This window comes from Furipterus horrens, unplaced genomic scaffold, assembly GCF_987537825.1.
Source record: "Furipterus horrens unplaced genomic scaffold, mFurHor1.1.pri manual_scaffold_5, whole genome shotgun sequence".
NCBI lineage: Eukaryota > Metazoa > Chordata > Mammalia > Chiroptera > Furipteridae > Furipterus > Furipterus horrens.
This window is the reverse complement of record NW_028327175.1, coordinates 45,703,198-45,720,217: the sequence shown is the minus strand read 5'-3', so window position 1 is coordinate 45,720,217 and position 17,020 is coordinate 45,703,198. Positions and strand designations below refer to the sequence as shown.

The 17,020-nt window shown below is 34.6% G+C and overlaps 1 protein-coding gene across 2 annotated transcripts; it reads right to left on the bottom strand.

The window, feature by feature from the left end:
- Nucleotides 1-476: 476 nt before the first annotated feature.
- On the bottom strand, nucleotides 477-16,987 carry UTP15 (UTP15 small subunit processome component). Of its 2 annotated transcripts, XM_090276376.1 has the most exons (14): nucleotides 16,825-16,987; nucleotides 15,363-15,506; nucleotides 14,336-14,502; nucleotides 13,024-13,116; nucleotides 12,748-12,932; nucleotides 11,432-11,610; nucleotides 10,711-10,836; nucleotides 8,943-9,078; nucleotides 7,269-7,353; nucleotides 6,249-6,398; nucleotides 5,275-5,376; nucleotides 4,719-4,852; nucleotides 4,487-4,545; nucleotides 477-3,988 (listed from the first exon to the last, which is right to left on the bottom strand). In XM_090276376.1, exons 3-14 carry the CDS (start codon nucleotides 14,423-14,425, stop codon nucleotides 3,771-3,773), a joined length of 1,557 nt encoding a protein of 518 aa, XP_090132502.1. In that variant the 5' UTR covers nucleotides 14,426-14,502; nucleotides 15,363-15,506; nucleotides 16,825-16,987; the 3' UTR covers nucleotides 477-3,770. The 2 variants fall into 2 exon arrangements, with proteins under 2 accessions (XP_090132502.1, XP_090132501.1); XM_090276375.1 differs by lacking the exon at nucleotides 15,363-15,506.
- Nucleotides 16,988-17,020: the final 33 nt, after the last annotated feature.

The window sequence follows — 17,020 nt, the reverse complement described above, 5'->3', positions numbered from 1 at the left end:
TTTCTTCTCAATTCTGTTCCTATCTAAATCTTTTCCCACTGGAAGGTAAGAATGGGTTAGGCACATGAGCCTCAAAACCTTTTATCCTAAAGTGGACAATAATAAAAGAAAAAAAATCTGACCACTGGTTTTTACTTGTTTCCTGAGTAAACTGCTTCTGATTCAGATCATTTTTTTCATTGGGAGCACTTTACTAATATAATGTCTCAATTTTGTTTAAATCCTGAAAAAAATACTTCTTATGGGTCCAATGTTTTACAGTAATATTTACAGAAAATTGGCAATCCTCATTAACACAGTTAACCTTTTGGTCAATAAAGTATGTCAGCACAGTCTGAGATAATATAGTTAACTTGAGGAAAGTCTGCATTAATAAATACGCCTAAAGACAAACAATTATATTTTTAATTTCTACTACAACACTAATGATTCAGTGGGAATTAACATCTCACTTTCATGAATAAGTGGTTAACATCTTATTTGCATATGTTGTAAAAATACCATTTACTTTCAAAATGCTTGTGAACAGTCCATCTCAAGAGTTACACCCCTCATTTTACAATTCACATAATTTAGAAAACATCCTCATAGGATTAAAAAAACTTCAATTCAATCCTTATCTAAGTGATCCAAAAATGATGTTAATAATCAAAGCTAAGAAGTAGCTCCCAAATGACAGACAAGCAGACTTTCCATAATCACAAACATGTAAAAACCAGTGAGGAAGGTAAGACCACTGCATTTATTCTCACAACAATCCTGCAAGGGAGGTGATATTAGTCCACTTAACAGATATGGCAGCGGAGCCCCAGAGCAGCTTGGACTTGTCCAGGACCATAAAGCTCATGTTCTTTCCATTATTCTACATTGTTGAAGTTTAATCTTTAATTCAAAGAGGGCCTTGGTTAGATTTGTTTCCATATTTCTAGTTTGCATCTAATAATTATAGATGAATTTTGAATCCACTTTATCAACACAGCAATAACCAAATACCTTGGTTTTTTTCTGGGAGAACTCTTTACTCCTTAAGAAAACCAACCTGATTCAGAGAAAGCGCTGTGGAAAGGTTTATGGTGATTTTTGAAATAATACTGCCACCTTGTGGACAAATGGTGAGCTAAGGTAAGTTGCCCTAATGCAAGGTTTTCATTTAATTTGAGTAAAATTCTCAGTGGGTGTTAAGGAATGCTTCCAGAATCATTAAGTTGCAGCTCTTATAAAAATGGTAGTATAACTTCAGGTCATACACAGTAACCAAACTGCTGTTTTCATGTGAATTGCAAGCTAAATTCGATAAGCATTTGTTCATTTTGTTCATTTAGCACGAATTTACTAAGCACCATCTTTGAATTGTGAAGTCAAGAATACAAAAATAAATAAGAACATATTCCCTTTATCTAGAAAATAAGATGTTATTCCTGTAGTGGTTGAGAATGTGTACTCTCAAGCCAGACTGCCTGAGTTCAAATCCCAGGTCTCCCACTAACCTACTGCATGACTTTGGATAAGCCACTTAAGCTTTGTCACTTCAGTGTCACTATGTGCAGTGGGAAAAATAGTAGCCCCTGCCCCACAATTATGAAGCATCCTGTGGAATACCAAGTATCCTGTCTGAGAAGGTCTTCAAGGGATACATCCTGGAGGTGATGCCAGTGAGTGGAGTCTTCAGTGGAAAGGCAGATAGCATTTACTTAAGACGAAGATGAGCAGTGGCAATGAGAAATTACCAGACTTTAGGGTGGAAAACAAAGACTCGCTCCCTAGGATCAGAATTCATATTCATTCACCCCAGTAAACACTCCTCAAAACACACAAAAATTTATGTAAAAGCTTGCTCAGTGCAGAAGTGCTTGTGACTGTAAAATAGAAACTTTCTAATTGCCCATTGATAGGAAACCAGACAAACTGATTATGGCACAGCTATACAGATAAAGAAGGTCAGCATCAAAAAGAATGAAGCTGAACTGTATGTACTAATATGGAGAAATCTCTAAGAAACAAAATCAAATGGAAAACTGACACGCAGAACAGCATCTAACAATGGCAGCTCTCAGGGAAGTTTTGTTAAAGGGAATGAGTATGTTCAGCCTCAGCAGGCAGACTGTTCAGAGTGCTGGGATGAGGAGGACTCCAATCTGGGGAGTTCAGGAGTGAATTAACTATGTAGTTAGTTCCATATTAAATGAGAATACAGTATCAAGCTTGAATGGTTGTAATGAGAATCAATTATGTACAGGAAACCCTTGTCGCATGTTACACACTTGATGGCAACAAGTTTTAGATAGAATTCTAACTTCTAATTTTTATTAGTATACATACTTATGAAGTTCAATTTTTAAAAAGCTTTTAAGTACAAAATTTATTTATATAAATTAACCTTTCTCAACATAAAGTTTCTGAGCTTGACTAACCTCCTGATTACGCAGGGAAGCACACTTCTGGTTTCTTACAAGTCATTGCTTAAATCAATTCATAGAAGGGAACACAGACCCCTTTTTGAGCATATGCCCTTACCAGAACCCAAAAATATTTTTTTCTGCTTTAAAAAGAAAATCTGAAATCACAGAACTAAAATTTTAAAAAATCTCCCGTTAAGTAAAGGTTCTTCTAGCCCAAGGCATATTTCCTTACAGATCATTAACTACTTGAGGTGGGACAGGAATTGGGGGAAGGTGGGAGAGGTAGCAAGTGTGAAAACAGCCAGTGACTGTGAACAGGAATTGATACATCTCAGAAAGTCAAAAATAAAATAAGAATCTCATTTAAAAATGTGATTTATACTGAACTTTTTTTAAAAAAATACAGCTTTTTTCGAAAGCAAGCTACTCAAGCTTGGGTTTCTGAAACACAAGATGACTGTGTAAAGAAAAATATCTAAATACAGGCCAGAGAAAATGGTTTCCAGAGAGGTAGGTAGCTACAATATAAGGTCCAAACATGTGTATACAAAGCTAAAAGGCTATTTAGTACAAGAGAAATGGCAAATTTTCATTGGTAGAAAGATTGCCTATTAAGGAGAAGAAGAAAAGAGAAAACTAAAAAAAAAAAGGTCCAATAAGGTCTACTTGTTCTGTTAAAGGTAGCCAAGATTAAAGAAATAAAATAAATAAAAAGAAAACCTTCGTGGTGATCTTTTAAACTATCAAATCTGCCTCATCACTCTCTGTATACATGTCTAACTGGTGTCAATTATTCAGAGTTGGCCATTGATTTGCCACACATGTAACAGCTACAGTCCTGTTACCAGCTGAAGCCAAACATGTGACCTCGTATAAGAGACAACATCAAGGAGAAGGGCTGGCTGCAAGCTCAGTTGGGGCCTGGAAATCCCAAGGGCACTGATTAAAGAATTTGTTTGTGTTGCCATTTGTTTTGCTGTTTTTTGCCCCCAGGATAGGCTTAAAAAAATAAAGGCCTGTTCCTTCAGCAGGATTCCCAGTTGAAACCCTCTCCAGTTCTGAATGCCTACCCAAATGTTGATATAGAACTTTGCTGTATTAAAACTAATTTTCAGCTTCTCCGAGGTGAACATGCACAATGATCAAAACAACTGAGATCTTCTAGCCAAAGATGCCATGAAGTGATTCAAACTATTATATGGAAAACCATATCATAAAACAGGTACTTATTTTCCAATCGCAGTTATTCCAGTCTCTTCCAAAAATCGCTTCTGTAAGTCATCTTTAAAAATGTGTCAGAGATTCTCTTTCCTATATTTAATAGAATCAAATATCAAGTGAGTAGTTCTGAGGTGCCTTACAAAGCAGACACTATGACTCTCCTTTCTTGTTCTCTAGAGGTTCATCAGATGCAGGCTGCAATGCAGAAGTGCTTTCTTTCCTTGTCATGGTAGCAAAAAGCATATCCATCATCCCCAGGGTTTCTAGGAGTTCTTTTTGGTAATCAATCTCTTTTTCTACAAGTCCTTGAAGTAACAAAAACTTTTTATCAACTACAGGTGACTGACCAATCACAGGCAGGTATATATCTAGAAACAGAGAGAAAACACATTAACTAGAAGTATCTTTCTAAATAAGTGAACAGCAATATTTAGAAAAAGCATAAAACTATTAAATGTAAAGACAATGAAAAATCTGTACTCCTTTTACAATTTATGGTTTAAAGAAAATAATTCAGCTCAATAAATGTGTTTCAAAAAGAAATAATTACAAAAAGTACAGCATGGAAATTCTGACTTATTTTAATGTTCCCATTAGAAAATAGTCACAGTCACTGTAGATGTTTCAGAAAAAAAATTTTTTAATTACAATAACCCTAGTCCACACAATTCAATGTCAAACCACTGTAGACATTTTACTCTATTTTAAAATTCACTGTTTACTGGTGTTGTCTCCATAATTTTCACAGGGGAATTGATTAAAAAAAAAAAAAGATATTTTGATTTGAGTTCCAAATTTAATTTCATATTTTGAGATCTTACTTTTGAAATCATGCTACAATTTTTTGAGTTTTAACAACTACTTACCAATAATTATTTCAGCAGCATTGATCAAAACAGAAGCAAATCGTGGCTGGGAGAGATTCCTACAAAGCAAAAATTATTTATTGAAACTTGCAAACATTTCTTAAAAATCATAAAATAGATTTACTGAGTTGTTCTGTTATTCTCTACAAACATAATTAAAAGTGGATGTCTCTTATTTACAGATAAAGGATTTTAGATGCAAAACTATGGTTTTCATAGACATAAAACATACCTTATCAAAAAATTAAGAACACGACTGATTTCTTTTTCATCCCGACCTGCAAGGGCATTTGCAAGTACTCCTCTTCGATTTAGCTCCTTTATGATGGAAACTGTAATCTCAGGTGTCTTTATTGTACAACTGGGCTAGAAAAATCTTCAGAGTTAACATGAGCAGACAAGACAGCACAAGAAAAATTGCAGTCTTGGAACTTACTAACAATTACCAAATTTAAGTAAGTTGTTAAATTCACAGTTCTGAGTCATGGTAATACACAAAGTTAGTGATAAAATGATTCTTTTAAAATCATGCTCCCTGTACATTCACCAATTTTAATAATTGATCAATTGTTTAATGGGGAAGCTATAATGAACCCTGTAGATTCAACTGTAGTAACCTATCAATGATCAAAGGGGAAGGCTAAGCATATTGCAGGGAGGGGGGTATATGGAAAATCTCTGTACCTACCCCTCAATTTGGCTGTGAAGCTAAAACGACTCTAAAAAGTAGTTTAAAATATATATTTTACACACAAACACACACACACACACAATCACTCCTCACTCACCTCAAGAACTCTGTCAAGTGCTTTGGAGATTCGGAAATTTTTCAGATCCCTGTCATACAATTCTAAGTGTTTTTTTGATGGCCTGTTGATCAAAATGTCATCCTGCATTGAAAATTAAATTTATAGAGAAAAAATCAATACCCATACAGACTTCCATTCAAAATAAACATTTTCGCCCTGACCAAGCTCAGTTGGAGCACTGTCCCCATACACCAAGGTTATCAGTTCAGTAAGTAGAACAGTAAATTGATATTTTTCTCTCTCTCTAAAAATCAATTTTCTAAATTCTAAGAATAAATAAATTTTAAAATAAATAAATAAAAGATAAACTTCTTCAAAGTGGCATTTTTTATACCAGGGCACCCCTACACTATTTATGAGTAATGGTCACATGCCCATCATATAGATAAAATGAAAATGGAATAATTTGTCACATCAGTGTGTTCTTACTCTCTTATTATTTTAATTTACAATGCATACACAACTCCTCAATTCTGGGAAAAGAATATTGATTTCAATTCTCTTCACATGGCAGGCAATGTGATTTAGTGGGGGAAAAAAAAACAAGATTCAGAGAAATTGCAATCTAGTCAACAATTCTGGTTACCAGTAATGAAATTCTGGATCAATCACAACTTCTTTTTATGTCTCTCCATCTTCTCAGATGTCAAATGGGGATATTATTGACTACTACTTTTCAGGGTTGTTTAGAAAAAATCGGTGTGTGAAAGACATTGCTTTCAATATGGTAAAGTACTATAACATTGTTATGATTCAGGGCATTAAATAAAGTAGTCCTTATTCTCCATTATTTATTAGTAGTATCCCCAATCTAGCAATGTGGAGAGAAATCTGATGTAGAAAAAAGCAAAATAAAGTTAAATGCCATATAAACTATACTTTCCAGTAATGTGCAAGGAAAGAGTTGGCCACTCATAACAAATTTCACCTTAAAAAAAAGAATATATAAATACCCGTTGCTTCATGTAATTTTTTCCTTTAATAAAAGTTCGATATGCAGGCCTTCTCCTTCTGGGAAGAGACTCCTTCTTTGGTTCTGATTTCCGATGTTTAACACTCAGTATTCCATTGGTCATTCCTGCAACTATTGTCTCATCTCCATGCTAACAGCAATTAGAAAAATAAGTTAAGTCTATTCCTAACTTATAATTTATCTTTCTTTTTCTTCAAAATACCATTTATCATGTGTTTGTTTGCTGTTTACCAATATTTGCACCAAGAGTACCATTCAGATATAGATACTGTGCCGAACAATTATCTATGCAAAAAGTTAGGACTAAATCATTTTCTCCTCTAGGATACTATTATATTGACAAAATGTATACATTATAAATTATCACTGGCAGTTTGTATTATAATACACAGTTAATGACATCTTGAAAAATCCTAAAATATTTTTTTCTGCACTCTAATACTAGAAAAAAAGGATTATGTAGTGACATGATTTTCTACACTCCTGCCAAGAAAATATTTTATTTTCCTCTCCCAATTTATATTTCTATATAATGTATTCAAATATCCTCCTCCTCACTGACTCACAGAACTTGAGAATGGACATTCCAGAAAGAGAAGTCAACAGAGAAAAGGAGATATTTCGTTTTGTTGCCCCCTTTCGTCCTGTGTTTTTGTTTTTGTTTTTTCTCAGAGAGCCAATTTCACTTTCTAAAGTACTTAACCCTTGAGTTAAATGTTTTGAGAGATTTATCAATTTCCCAGAATCTGCCTTTGGTGTTAACAATGGCTACAGCCCTGTACTTGTTTGAAACTATGTAGTAAGTGGGACCTAAATCTGAATGTATGCTAAGTTACTGGGACACGTCATATACTCTTGTCATTGTCTTAATTCAATTCTCTAATGCGGCGAGAAGAAAATAAGACTTATTCTAACACAAAGATAAACCCTAATATTCCATTTTAGTTTCATTTAACAGGCAAGGTCAGTGAAAACTTCAAAAGGAACTAAAAGTACTTACTGCAAGTGCAAGACTCAAAATTGAAGCTGCATAATCAAAACTGTGGACTACTTTGTAGGAAGTTGTGCTGTATACTTTCACCTTCCTAATAAAAGAGAAAGCTTTGTCACAAATCATCTTGGAAATGAGTATAAAATGCAAATTTTCTACTTTTTGAAAATTCAATATATAAATATTAAAATTTACACAATAAAGGTAAACAATGATTAGTAATATCAATTGCAAACTAATTTGTCACTGAATCTCTCTTTTAAAAATGAACTATTTATTAGGACTATCCACAATGTTTGAATAAAGACTCCAACCAGCTATCAGAAGGACAGACCATGAACCACTGTTGCCTGAAGATAAAACTTGAGAATAAAGAAGTATCAATGAAAGTACATTGCAAATCAAAAGAGCAGGGTTTCTCAACTTCAGCATTATTGATACTTTGGGCCAGAGTATTCTCTGTTGTGGGGGCTGCTCTGTGTCTTGTGGGATGTTTAGCAGCATCCTTGGCCTCTACGTACTACATTCCAGCAGCACTCTGCCCCCAAGTTGTGACAACTACCAAAATAAAAATGTCTCCAGATATTGCCAAATATCCCTTAGAGGACAAAAATCACTCTGGGTTGAAAACTACTGCAGATAGAGCCAACTTATTTAGCTTTTGAGGGACACATCTAAAAATTAAGTCCCAGATTGCCTAGTAACACCACTGAGAGTTTGCTATACTAAATTCCTTTGTATTAGAAATGTTTTCTAGCTTTAAAATATGTATACTTTTTCATAAACAGACTGAAAATACAAGTCTTGAATAACAGGAGAAAAACATAATGGAACTAAAATGACCAGCAGAGGATGAATATAAGTAAATTCTACAACTGTGCCCTAGTTCCAGCCACGTGTGGCTACTGAGCAGTTGAAATGTGGCTCATGAAAATGAAGAACTGAATTTTTTATTTTACTTAATTTTAGTTAACTTAAATTTACATTTTAGAGCTGAGGCAGTGTAAAACTAGTTTTCTGTTAAACACATGTAAAATGTTATTGTTATCATAGGGCATGCTCAAATTGTTTCTAGTCTCAATTTTTACACTGATTACATACTAAAATAGTATTTTAGGTACAATGGGTTAAATCAATTTCACCAAAATAATTTTTACCTTTTTTTACCTTTTTAATGTGGCTACTAAAACATTTTAAATGACATGCAGATCACGTTATTCCTACTGGACAGCACTGTTCTAGAATATTAATGGAATACTAATACTTATTTGAAATAGTCATAATTGGACCACATTAATAATTAGAAATTTTTACATTTAAAATTTTTTTTAAATATAAGCTATAATATATACATATACTCCTAACTATTTGAAAATATACAAGTATACAATAATTATTTTAAAAGAAACTCTAGAGTATAGATTGTTTTAAAAGATCAATATTTGGTTCAGTATAATTCCTTAAGTATATAAATTAAAGCAATAAACTATATCAAAGAAGACAGTAAGTTTGCTATATGTAAATAAAAAGTCAAAACTATTTTCAACTCAACAGATTTTTTTTCATGGAAATATTTTTGCAGAATACTTATTTTATCACAAATACTGAAGAAATAACTCATTTCCTCAAGCAGTAAATACTTGTATACTAAAAATGATGAAGAAATAAAATTAAAATGCTAACCTATCCAGTGAACCAGAGAGTAGCCTCTGTCCAGAGCTGCTCAGACATAAACATGTCACAGTTTTATGATGATTCTTCAAAGACACTAGCAACTGTCCTCCTTTCAGCATGTCCCAGACTTTAACATAACGACCTCCTATAAAAAGAAATAATCATTAGTTTGATATTCAACCTATAGATTAAAAACTTGAGAGATCTGAAAAGCATTCTTCACTGGACACTCCACAGCACAGAGGTTAAGGGAGGGATTCCAGAGCCAAACTGCCTGGCTTCAAAGCTGACTCTACATTTATGTACTAGGTGTGTAACTGATAACAGTGACAGTTCTACCTCACAGAACTGTAATGACAATTAAATAATCCCATATTTGGAAAGTACATAGAACTACCTGGTAAAGAAAAAGTAAAAAAAAAAAAAAAAAAAAAAAAATTTAAGAAAATTATAATAAAATCATTCTTCAATAGAAATGCTGTAAAACCATGGAAGTAACATAGATGGCATTTCCTAAAAATTTTGCAAATCCCAATTAAACCGAGAAACTTTCCCTTAACTTTGTTTTACCCTAGGAGTTGGAAGGCTCCTAAAAGGCAATTTAATACAATTGTTTAAAAGAATTTTTTTAATACAGCACTTTTTCTTTTAATGAAATATTAAGGAAAAGTCTAACAGGTAAGAGAGAAAAGGGGGTTGCGGAGAGGGGAGCACATTTCTTACCCACCCTGACTGGGCAACAGGGCCTGGAACCCAGTTCACGGTCCCTGTCTCCTCACATGTGACAGCTCATGAGAGAGATTACAGTTTGAAACCAATGATCTAGCCCAACCTCTCACTTTCAAGATCTACAGAAGTTAAGGGACTGCTCAAGATCACATAACTAGAGACACAGTGGAGATTAACATAGAGGTACCTATTGTCCCTGTTCATCTTGAACTTTTCATTTCTCAAAATAATAGCAAGACAAATAGATATGTCTGACAATGTTACCAACTTATTTTGAAATCAATTAGGTCCTGGGGAAAAGAGTATAAAACAGGATAATTTTAGAATTAAGAAAAAAAGGCTACACACAGCCATGTATATGCTAAAAAGTGTATATACCACCTATGTATACTTCTAAGGTCAGCACATTAATTTTGACTTCAGACATGAACAGCTAATTTAATTCTTTCATTATAATTCTGAAAATGCACTATGACCAACATAACAAACACACCTCAGTTCCAACTAGATGAAAAATATATCAAGGCCCCTTTTGATCCCACATTACCTCCTCCTCCAGCACTATCAGCCATTTGTTGGGTAAGTTGATTTTAATCAAGAGTCACACGAAAAGAGACAAGCCTGATTCTAGATCATAAAGATACTGTGTTTTCAAAAGCTGCTACAGATGTCTTAAGTAAAAGTAACAGCAGTTGTACAACCTTTTTGGGTCAAGGACATAAGCAGGCTCTCTAGTTCTGGGATTTCAGATCTGCCACTTACCACTCTGCCTTAAACAAATTAGTTAAAATTTTTATTTATTTCCTTAGTTGCAAAATAGGGAAAAAACGAACTACCTTGTAGCCTCATCTAGGGCATCAGAGACAATATATATGTATAATAGCATAACGTCTGGTGCACATTAGGTATTCAATAAATGATAACTGCTTATCTGTCCCACTTATCAGTTATTTAAGCAAAAACCTAGAGAAACCATTCAAGTGCACAATGATAAAGTATCTGATTCAAGACCAACAATATTGGTGAAAGAAATTTTTAAGAGAAATACCTGCTGATACCAGAAGACCTCCAGAGGGAAAAAGCAGAACACTCTCCACTGGCTGCCCATGCTCAACAGAGATTACACTCTTGTTTGTTCGTGTATCAAACATCTTCACAGTATGATCATATGACCCTAAAATGTAAATTTTTGTATTACATGAGTTTCACTACTCAAAAACAACAAAAACTATATACGTGTGTGTGTGTATGTATGTGTATTCAAACATAAATTTTAAAAGAAAAGCTTAAATGAAATTTTATAATTCATATATTTATGAAGATATTTGTAAACTCATAAAGATATAGTACCTCCAAACTCTTTGGTACCAGACTCTTTCTGAAGAAGCTCGATATTATCTTACACAGAATCTTAAACAATGTCTATCTCAGGCTTCTGTCACTATTGAATCACCTGGAAATCTTGCTCAGGCACCTGCAAAGACTGAACTGCATTGTCTTTGTTTCTTGGCTACTGGGGGCTCGGAAATCAGAGCACTAAACCCATTATAGTTCTTACTGTCTTATGTTTTCAAGGCAGCCTAATGTTTCCAATACATTTGCAGGACAATACGAACAATCACCAAAAGAAGAAAAATACAATAAAACAATGGACACCCAGAAAGATAATTCTTTTTAAAAAGTGTTAAACTCTATCCCAAGAGTCCCAAAGCATATTAGTCTAGCACAATAAATTTATCAACTTCACAAGAAAAAAAAAGTTTACCAACCTGTTACAAAGAGATCTGGGTTCAGTTTGCTAGCACATTCACACCTCACATAATCAGAATGTTCTTTGAATGTCAGAATTTCTTTGGAGTTTGGAATATCCCATAATTTAACTGTATAATCATCAGCCCCAGAGACCACATGATATTTGTCAGCTGTAAAATCTACTGTATGAACTGCTCTGAAAGATCAAGGATCAGTATAGTAAAAAACAAGAGAAAATTATATTCCTGGCACCTTTTAACATAAAACACTCCTTTTCTCCAAATGACAAAAAGAAAAAGAAAAAAAAAGGCAATTCATTCTCAAGGAGTTTGCAGCGTGAAATCACAAGAAAAAGAAACTCTTTAAAACAGGTGTTTGTCCTCAAGCTAATTTAAAATTTTAAATAACCATGCCTTATTAAGGTAATAATAGTAAATGTTATATTAGAAAATTTTAAGGCTATCATTTAACAATCCTACTTAGCTGCTTAATGAAAGTAAATATTCTAAATATTGTTACAAAGGTACTCTAATTTTAAAAATTTCAAAATGGATAGTTCTTTAAAAAATTCTAACAAGATTTGCCACCAAGTAGGTTATGTTAAGTCAATTTCTGTTATATTTTAAATGTTTCACTGATGGGGTAAGACGATCCTGATAAAACAATATAAAAAAACTCTTGAGATTTTACACTGATAGCAAATTACAGCAATGACATTGGGAATCATGAAACAAAATTATAATATAAAATTACTCTGACAATTCAATTTATCAGGGGCAAAATACTAAATCCAAGAAGAAAACCTACCTTCTGATTTGACTTCACAATGAGAATTTCTAAGACAGACCAGGTTTATAAAGTTCTCATTAATAGTTGTGAGGCTGCCTTTAGATCAGTGGTTTATAATCCCCATCGGGTCACAGAGCTCACTGAGAAATTAATAAACACTACAGGGTGTCTTCCTAAACATCCATTTCCTAAAATGTCACATACAATTCTAGGGAATTCATAAGCCCCATCAAACTACACCTTAGGACTGAACCAGGATACATACTCTGTCCTAGAACAACCAGGAAATAAAGTACATAAAGGTACATTATCTTCTCTATGTTTTTATTCAAAGCTCAGCAAACAAATAGAGCTCATAAAACAAAACAAAAAAAGAACACATAAAAACCAATTGTCTATAACTGTATGGTGAAAAAAATTAATTAGACTTATTGTGATCATTTTGCAATACATACATATATAAAATCACTATGTTGTAACCTTGAAACTATTGTATGTTAATTATACCTCAATTAAAAAACAATTCTTTTAAATTTTCTCTTACTTAGTATGGCCTTCAAACTGCCTGAGGGGAGCCCTCCCAGTTATATCAAAAAGCTGAACTCCACCATCTTCACTGCCAGCCACAAGCAATCTACCATCCTGTCGAAAAGTAGCACAGTATGCTGTGTCTTTAAATCGGGAAAAGGTTTTTATAGGTTCTTGGGAGTATCGGCCATAAATGTGAATCTAAAAGATAAAAAAGGTAGTATCTCACCAGATGGCTCACAATCAGTAGTAAATATAAACTACACAAAAGAAAAATAAATGTAATATTTACCCTTGAAGAAGCTGTGACAGCATAATTATATGGAGGCTGCGGAGAAAAGTCTACTTTTGACACTGCACCGAACTCCTTGATCTGAACAGGAGTCTTAATAAAAAATAATAGAGTATTAACAGAGTTACAACTGGCTATTCCTATTCAAGCACTATAATTTCTTACTGACCTTTTTTTTTGTTGATGTTCTTGGTAACATTTATTAGGTTGTATTTAATACAGAAGTATGGAAAAAGCAAAAGGTCCAAATCCCATCACCCTATCCTATCCCTGTTGCCACTGAAGTAAGTATATGGTTGGAAAGCCATACTCCACTCTCTCCCTTCAGCTATGGAGTTTTCTGGGATTATTACTGTGGAAAAGTTAGGCCTATCCCAGCATACACTGAACAGTGTATTTAACTGACACAAAGATCATACCATGCAGGCAGTTCTGCACGTTGACTGATTTTCACTTAATACCACATCTTAGCTAACTTTTAATATAAGCAAGAGTTAGCATCCATTATAGAATACATTATAATTTACTTCACCAGTCCACTACTAATGGACACAGGTTTTTCCAAGATTTCTAATATTATAAATAATACCTCAATGAACATCTTTATTCATATATCTTTGCAAATTCTGGAAAGTATGTTCATTGAAAAGTTCCAAGCTATGGAATTTACAAAGTTGAAAGGTATTTTTATCATGTTAGATAATGCCAAATTGCCCTTTGCACCAATTTCTCTCCATCAAATAGTAATGATCAAAATTTTTCACTTGTGCCAATAAAAAAGATAAAAAACAGTAACCAAATTGTTTTAATTTGCAATTCTTTGAGTGAAGCTGAGGCTCTTTTAATATATTCACATTTACTGGCCATTTAAATTTCTTTTTCCTATGCTCTCTTTGGGAGCACATATACTAAATCCCTATTTCCATTAACCTCCCACTCCCAATCTTTTTCCATTTTCCATTTAATTATTCATAAAAAAAAAATCACTTGTAAGCCTTTATAGTCTAGAAAAATTAATTTTGCATTATTTCCTCCTTAGATTAAGAAAAGCAAAAAGAAACCTCCTTGCATATGAGGTTCAGATTCTAAAATTTAACTCAGTTGTCATTGATTAATCATCTATTCTGTGCTAGGCTCTTGTGTGATTAAACTGATTAAGCAGCACAGAATTCTATATCAAATATAAGAAAATATCTGATATCAAATTTTCCACTCAAGCTATAAGCAGCTGACAGGTTATTTTTAGTTATTACTTCTCTACTAGAGTATCCAAAGTATAACACATGCTTGAGAAATTGCTGTAAATACTTACCTTATAGTTGTTCCAGTACAGTGTATCTTGGGTGATTTTTTCACCAAGTATAGGATATGTCTGAATAGCTACAGGTTTATAACCAGCCATAATTTCATATAATTGGGCTTCTAGCCAATAAGTAGTTTGAAACTGATGTTAGAAATAATTATGACTCTGCCTTATGTCTGAAAAAGAAAATTTTTTATATACAATTATTAATAAACCTGTATATATAATTATGGTTTTTATTCTGTGTTCTTTCAAAACGCTATGCAGTAGCTTGGTGATCAAAAAACCATTTAACTGTTAACACAGAAGAAACAATCTAAAGGAAGCAGGAAGAATATAGATAGGGATACCGTATTACAATTCTAAAACGAAATTATAAAGTGAAAGAATAGCATAAAAATTAATTAAAACTTTTAACTGACAGGTAATTAAGTCAAAATGTCTTTCTAGAATTATTCAATTGCAAGGGATTAATTTTATCAGACAAATGATTCCTGTGGTAAACTCATCATCCATTCCAGAAAATCTGAAAATAGTGCATCAAAATATGTAAGTGCAACATATTTTAAAGGCTTTTTTGATGAAACATGGTAATCAATGCTTACAAAGGGGGAAAACTTTTCATTCAAGTACTTACAATGTGTAGGACACTGTTCTAGGCACTAGGGATACAGTGATGACTGAAAACCATGGTCTGTACCCTCACACTCTCCAGTATTCTCCATTTCAGCTGATAGTTGGCACCAGCTAGGAATCTGGAATCAGCCTTAACCTGTCCTTCCTTCTCACTTCTGACATCCAAAAAAATCTGCTGATTTTACCTCCCAAATCTTTCTACACTTCATCATGTTCACTCTGCCTGGTTCTACTATCCTAATTCAGATCTCTCATCTACTGAAATAGTGTAACACGTAAAGTCTCGCTAACTCCCTCATCCATCTTCCAAATAGGCATCAGGGTTATCAGACTAGAGTGCAAATCTGGCTTTTGCTACAAAGCTCAACATTGCCCAGAAAAGATGGTCCAAGCTACTTACCATGGCATGTAAGGCTCTCTGTGAGCTGGCCCTTGCTCACCTTTCCAGCTTCACCTCTTGTACTCCTTTAATGTGCACTTTCTTTTCTCAATGTCCTTGCTCATTTGTCCTCTCTGCCAGGAATGACTTCTTCCTAGTGACTTCCTATTTATCATTTAAAGCTCAATTCAGGATCACATCCCCCAGGAAAACTTTTCTGACCTCCTGCACTGGGTCGGAGCGCTGTCTTCTAGAATCCTACTTGACTGCATAGTTCTGTCAATGCAGATGATCACATGCGTGATTCAACTAAACATTTGTTTTAATGTTAGGATTCTGTGTCTGGAAGGTTCTTTTTTTTTAAGGGCTCAAAGAATGTGGAACGAAAGACAGGAAGCATTGTGTTGGGTTCCATGGGAAAACACAAAATTAAAATCACAAGTAGCATCTGTAAGATGAACACTGCTATAGAAATAGCTGGTAAACTTTTTCTGTAAAGGACCAGATGATACATATTTTAGGATTTGAGGCCCACAGGATATTATGTAGTTACTTATTAAGTAGAAAGACATTTTCCATTTCTTTTTTTTTTTTTACTAATGAAGCCTCCCAAATAGTTATGAGTACATTTTTTATTTATGAATGAAAATAGGATTCTTTGGGGGAGGAGATTATTTCGCTTACTTCAGATTCCAAGTTAGTGTTTCACATCATCAAATAGACTGTAACTGTTCATCTGTAAAAATCATTCTTGGCTCACTGACTACCCCTAAACAGGCACCAGGCCAGATCTAGCCTGCAGGGCTTTGCCCCATACTAGAGTATAGGCAGAGAAGCATATAACTTTGTTCTGAGGGATAGTTTAAAACTTTAGAAGGAAGAACTGAGGAGCAGTAGTAGAGAAACAGGACTGGCAGCGGAGGGAGCACAACACAGTGCAAAGGCACGGAGGCACGAACTGATGTGAAAATAAAAAGGAAAAACATAATCGGGGAGAGGTCAGAGCCTGAGAAACTGGGACTACAATACATAACAAGAACTACACTCTAATGCAGAATATCAAATACATTCTATAAGTCAAGTACAGAGTACTGAGAGCTCAGAAGAGATTTTTAATTCTAACTGGGCGGCTCCCAGGAATAGTCAAAGTGTGCATTTCAGCTGGGATTTGAAGTTTGATATTAAAACAGCTTGACCACTTAAGATCGGCGCAAAGGCGGGGGCGAAAGAGAAAGCAGGTGAAACTGAGAAAACCTCGTAAGCATAGACAGGTGGAAACTTGCTCACTGATGGGCAGTGTGAGAGGGTGTGATGGTAAAACAGCAAAATCTGGGGCGAAGCGAAATAGAGGTGATCCTCACGGTCTGGCTAAGGAGTTTGGCCATTCTGCGGAGGCCGGGGAGCCCCAGAAGAGCAGGCCAGATACCAAGGAAGGCCCGACAGGAGTCTGGGCTACCCGCAACTGGGAGCCTCCTTCACCTACCTCCGATGGCCGCCCCAAGGGTAGGCGGAGACACCCAAGCTCTAAGGAGAATTTCTTGGACTCCGCCAGACCCCTCCCGGGACTGTCCAGAATCACTTGAAGAAAACCACATGGACCCCGAAAGCAGTCGCTGAGCCACACGGCAAATAGAATGACCAGCCCCGTCGCCCTATAATGACGTCACGGCCCAGGCTCA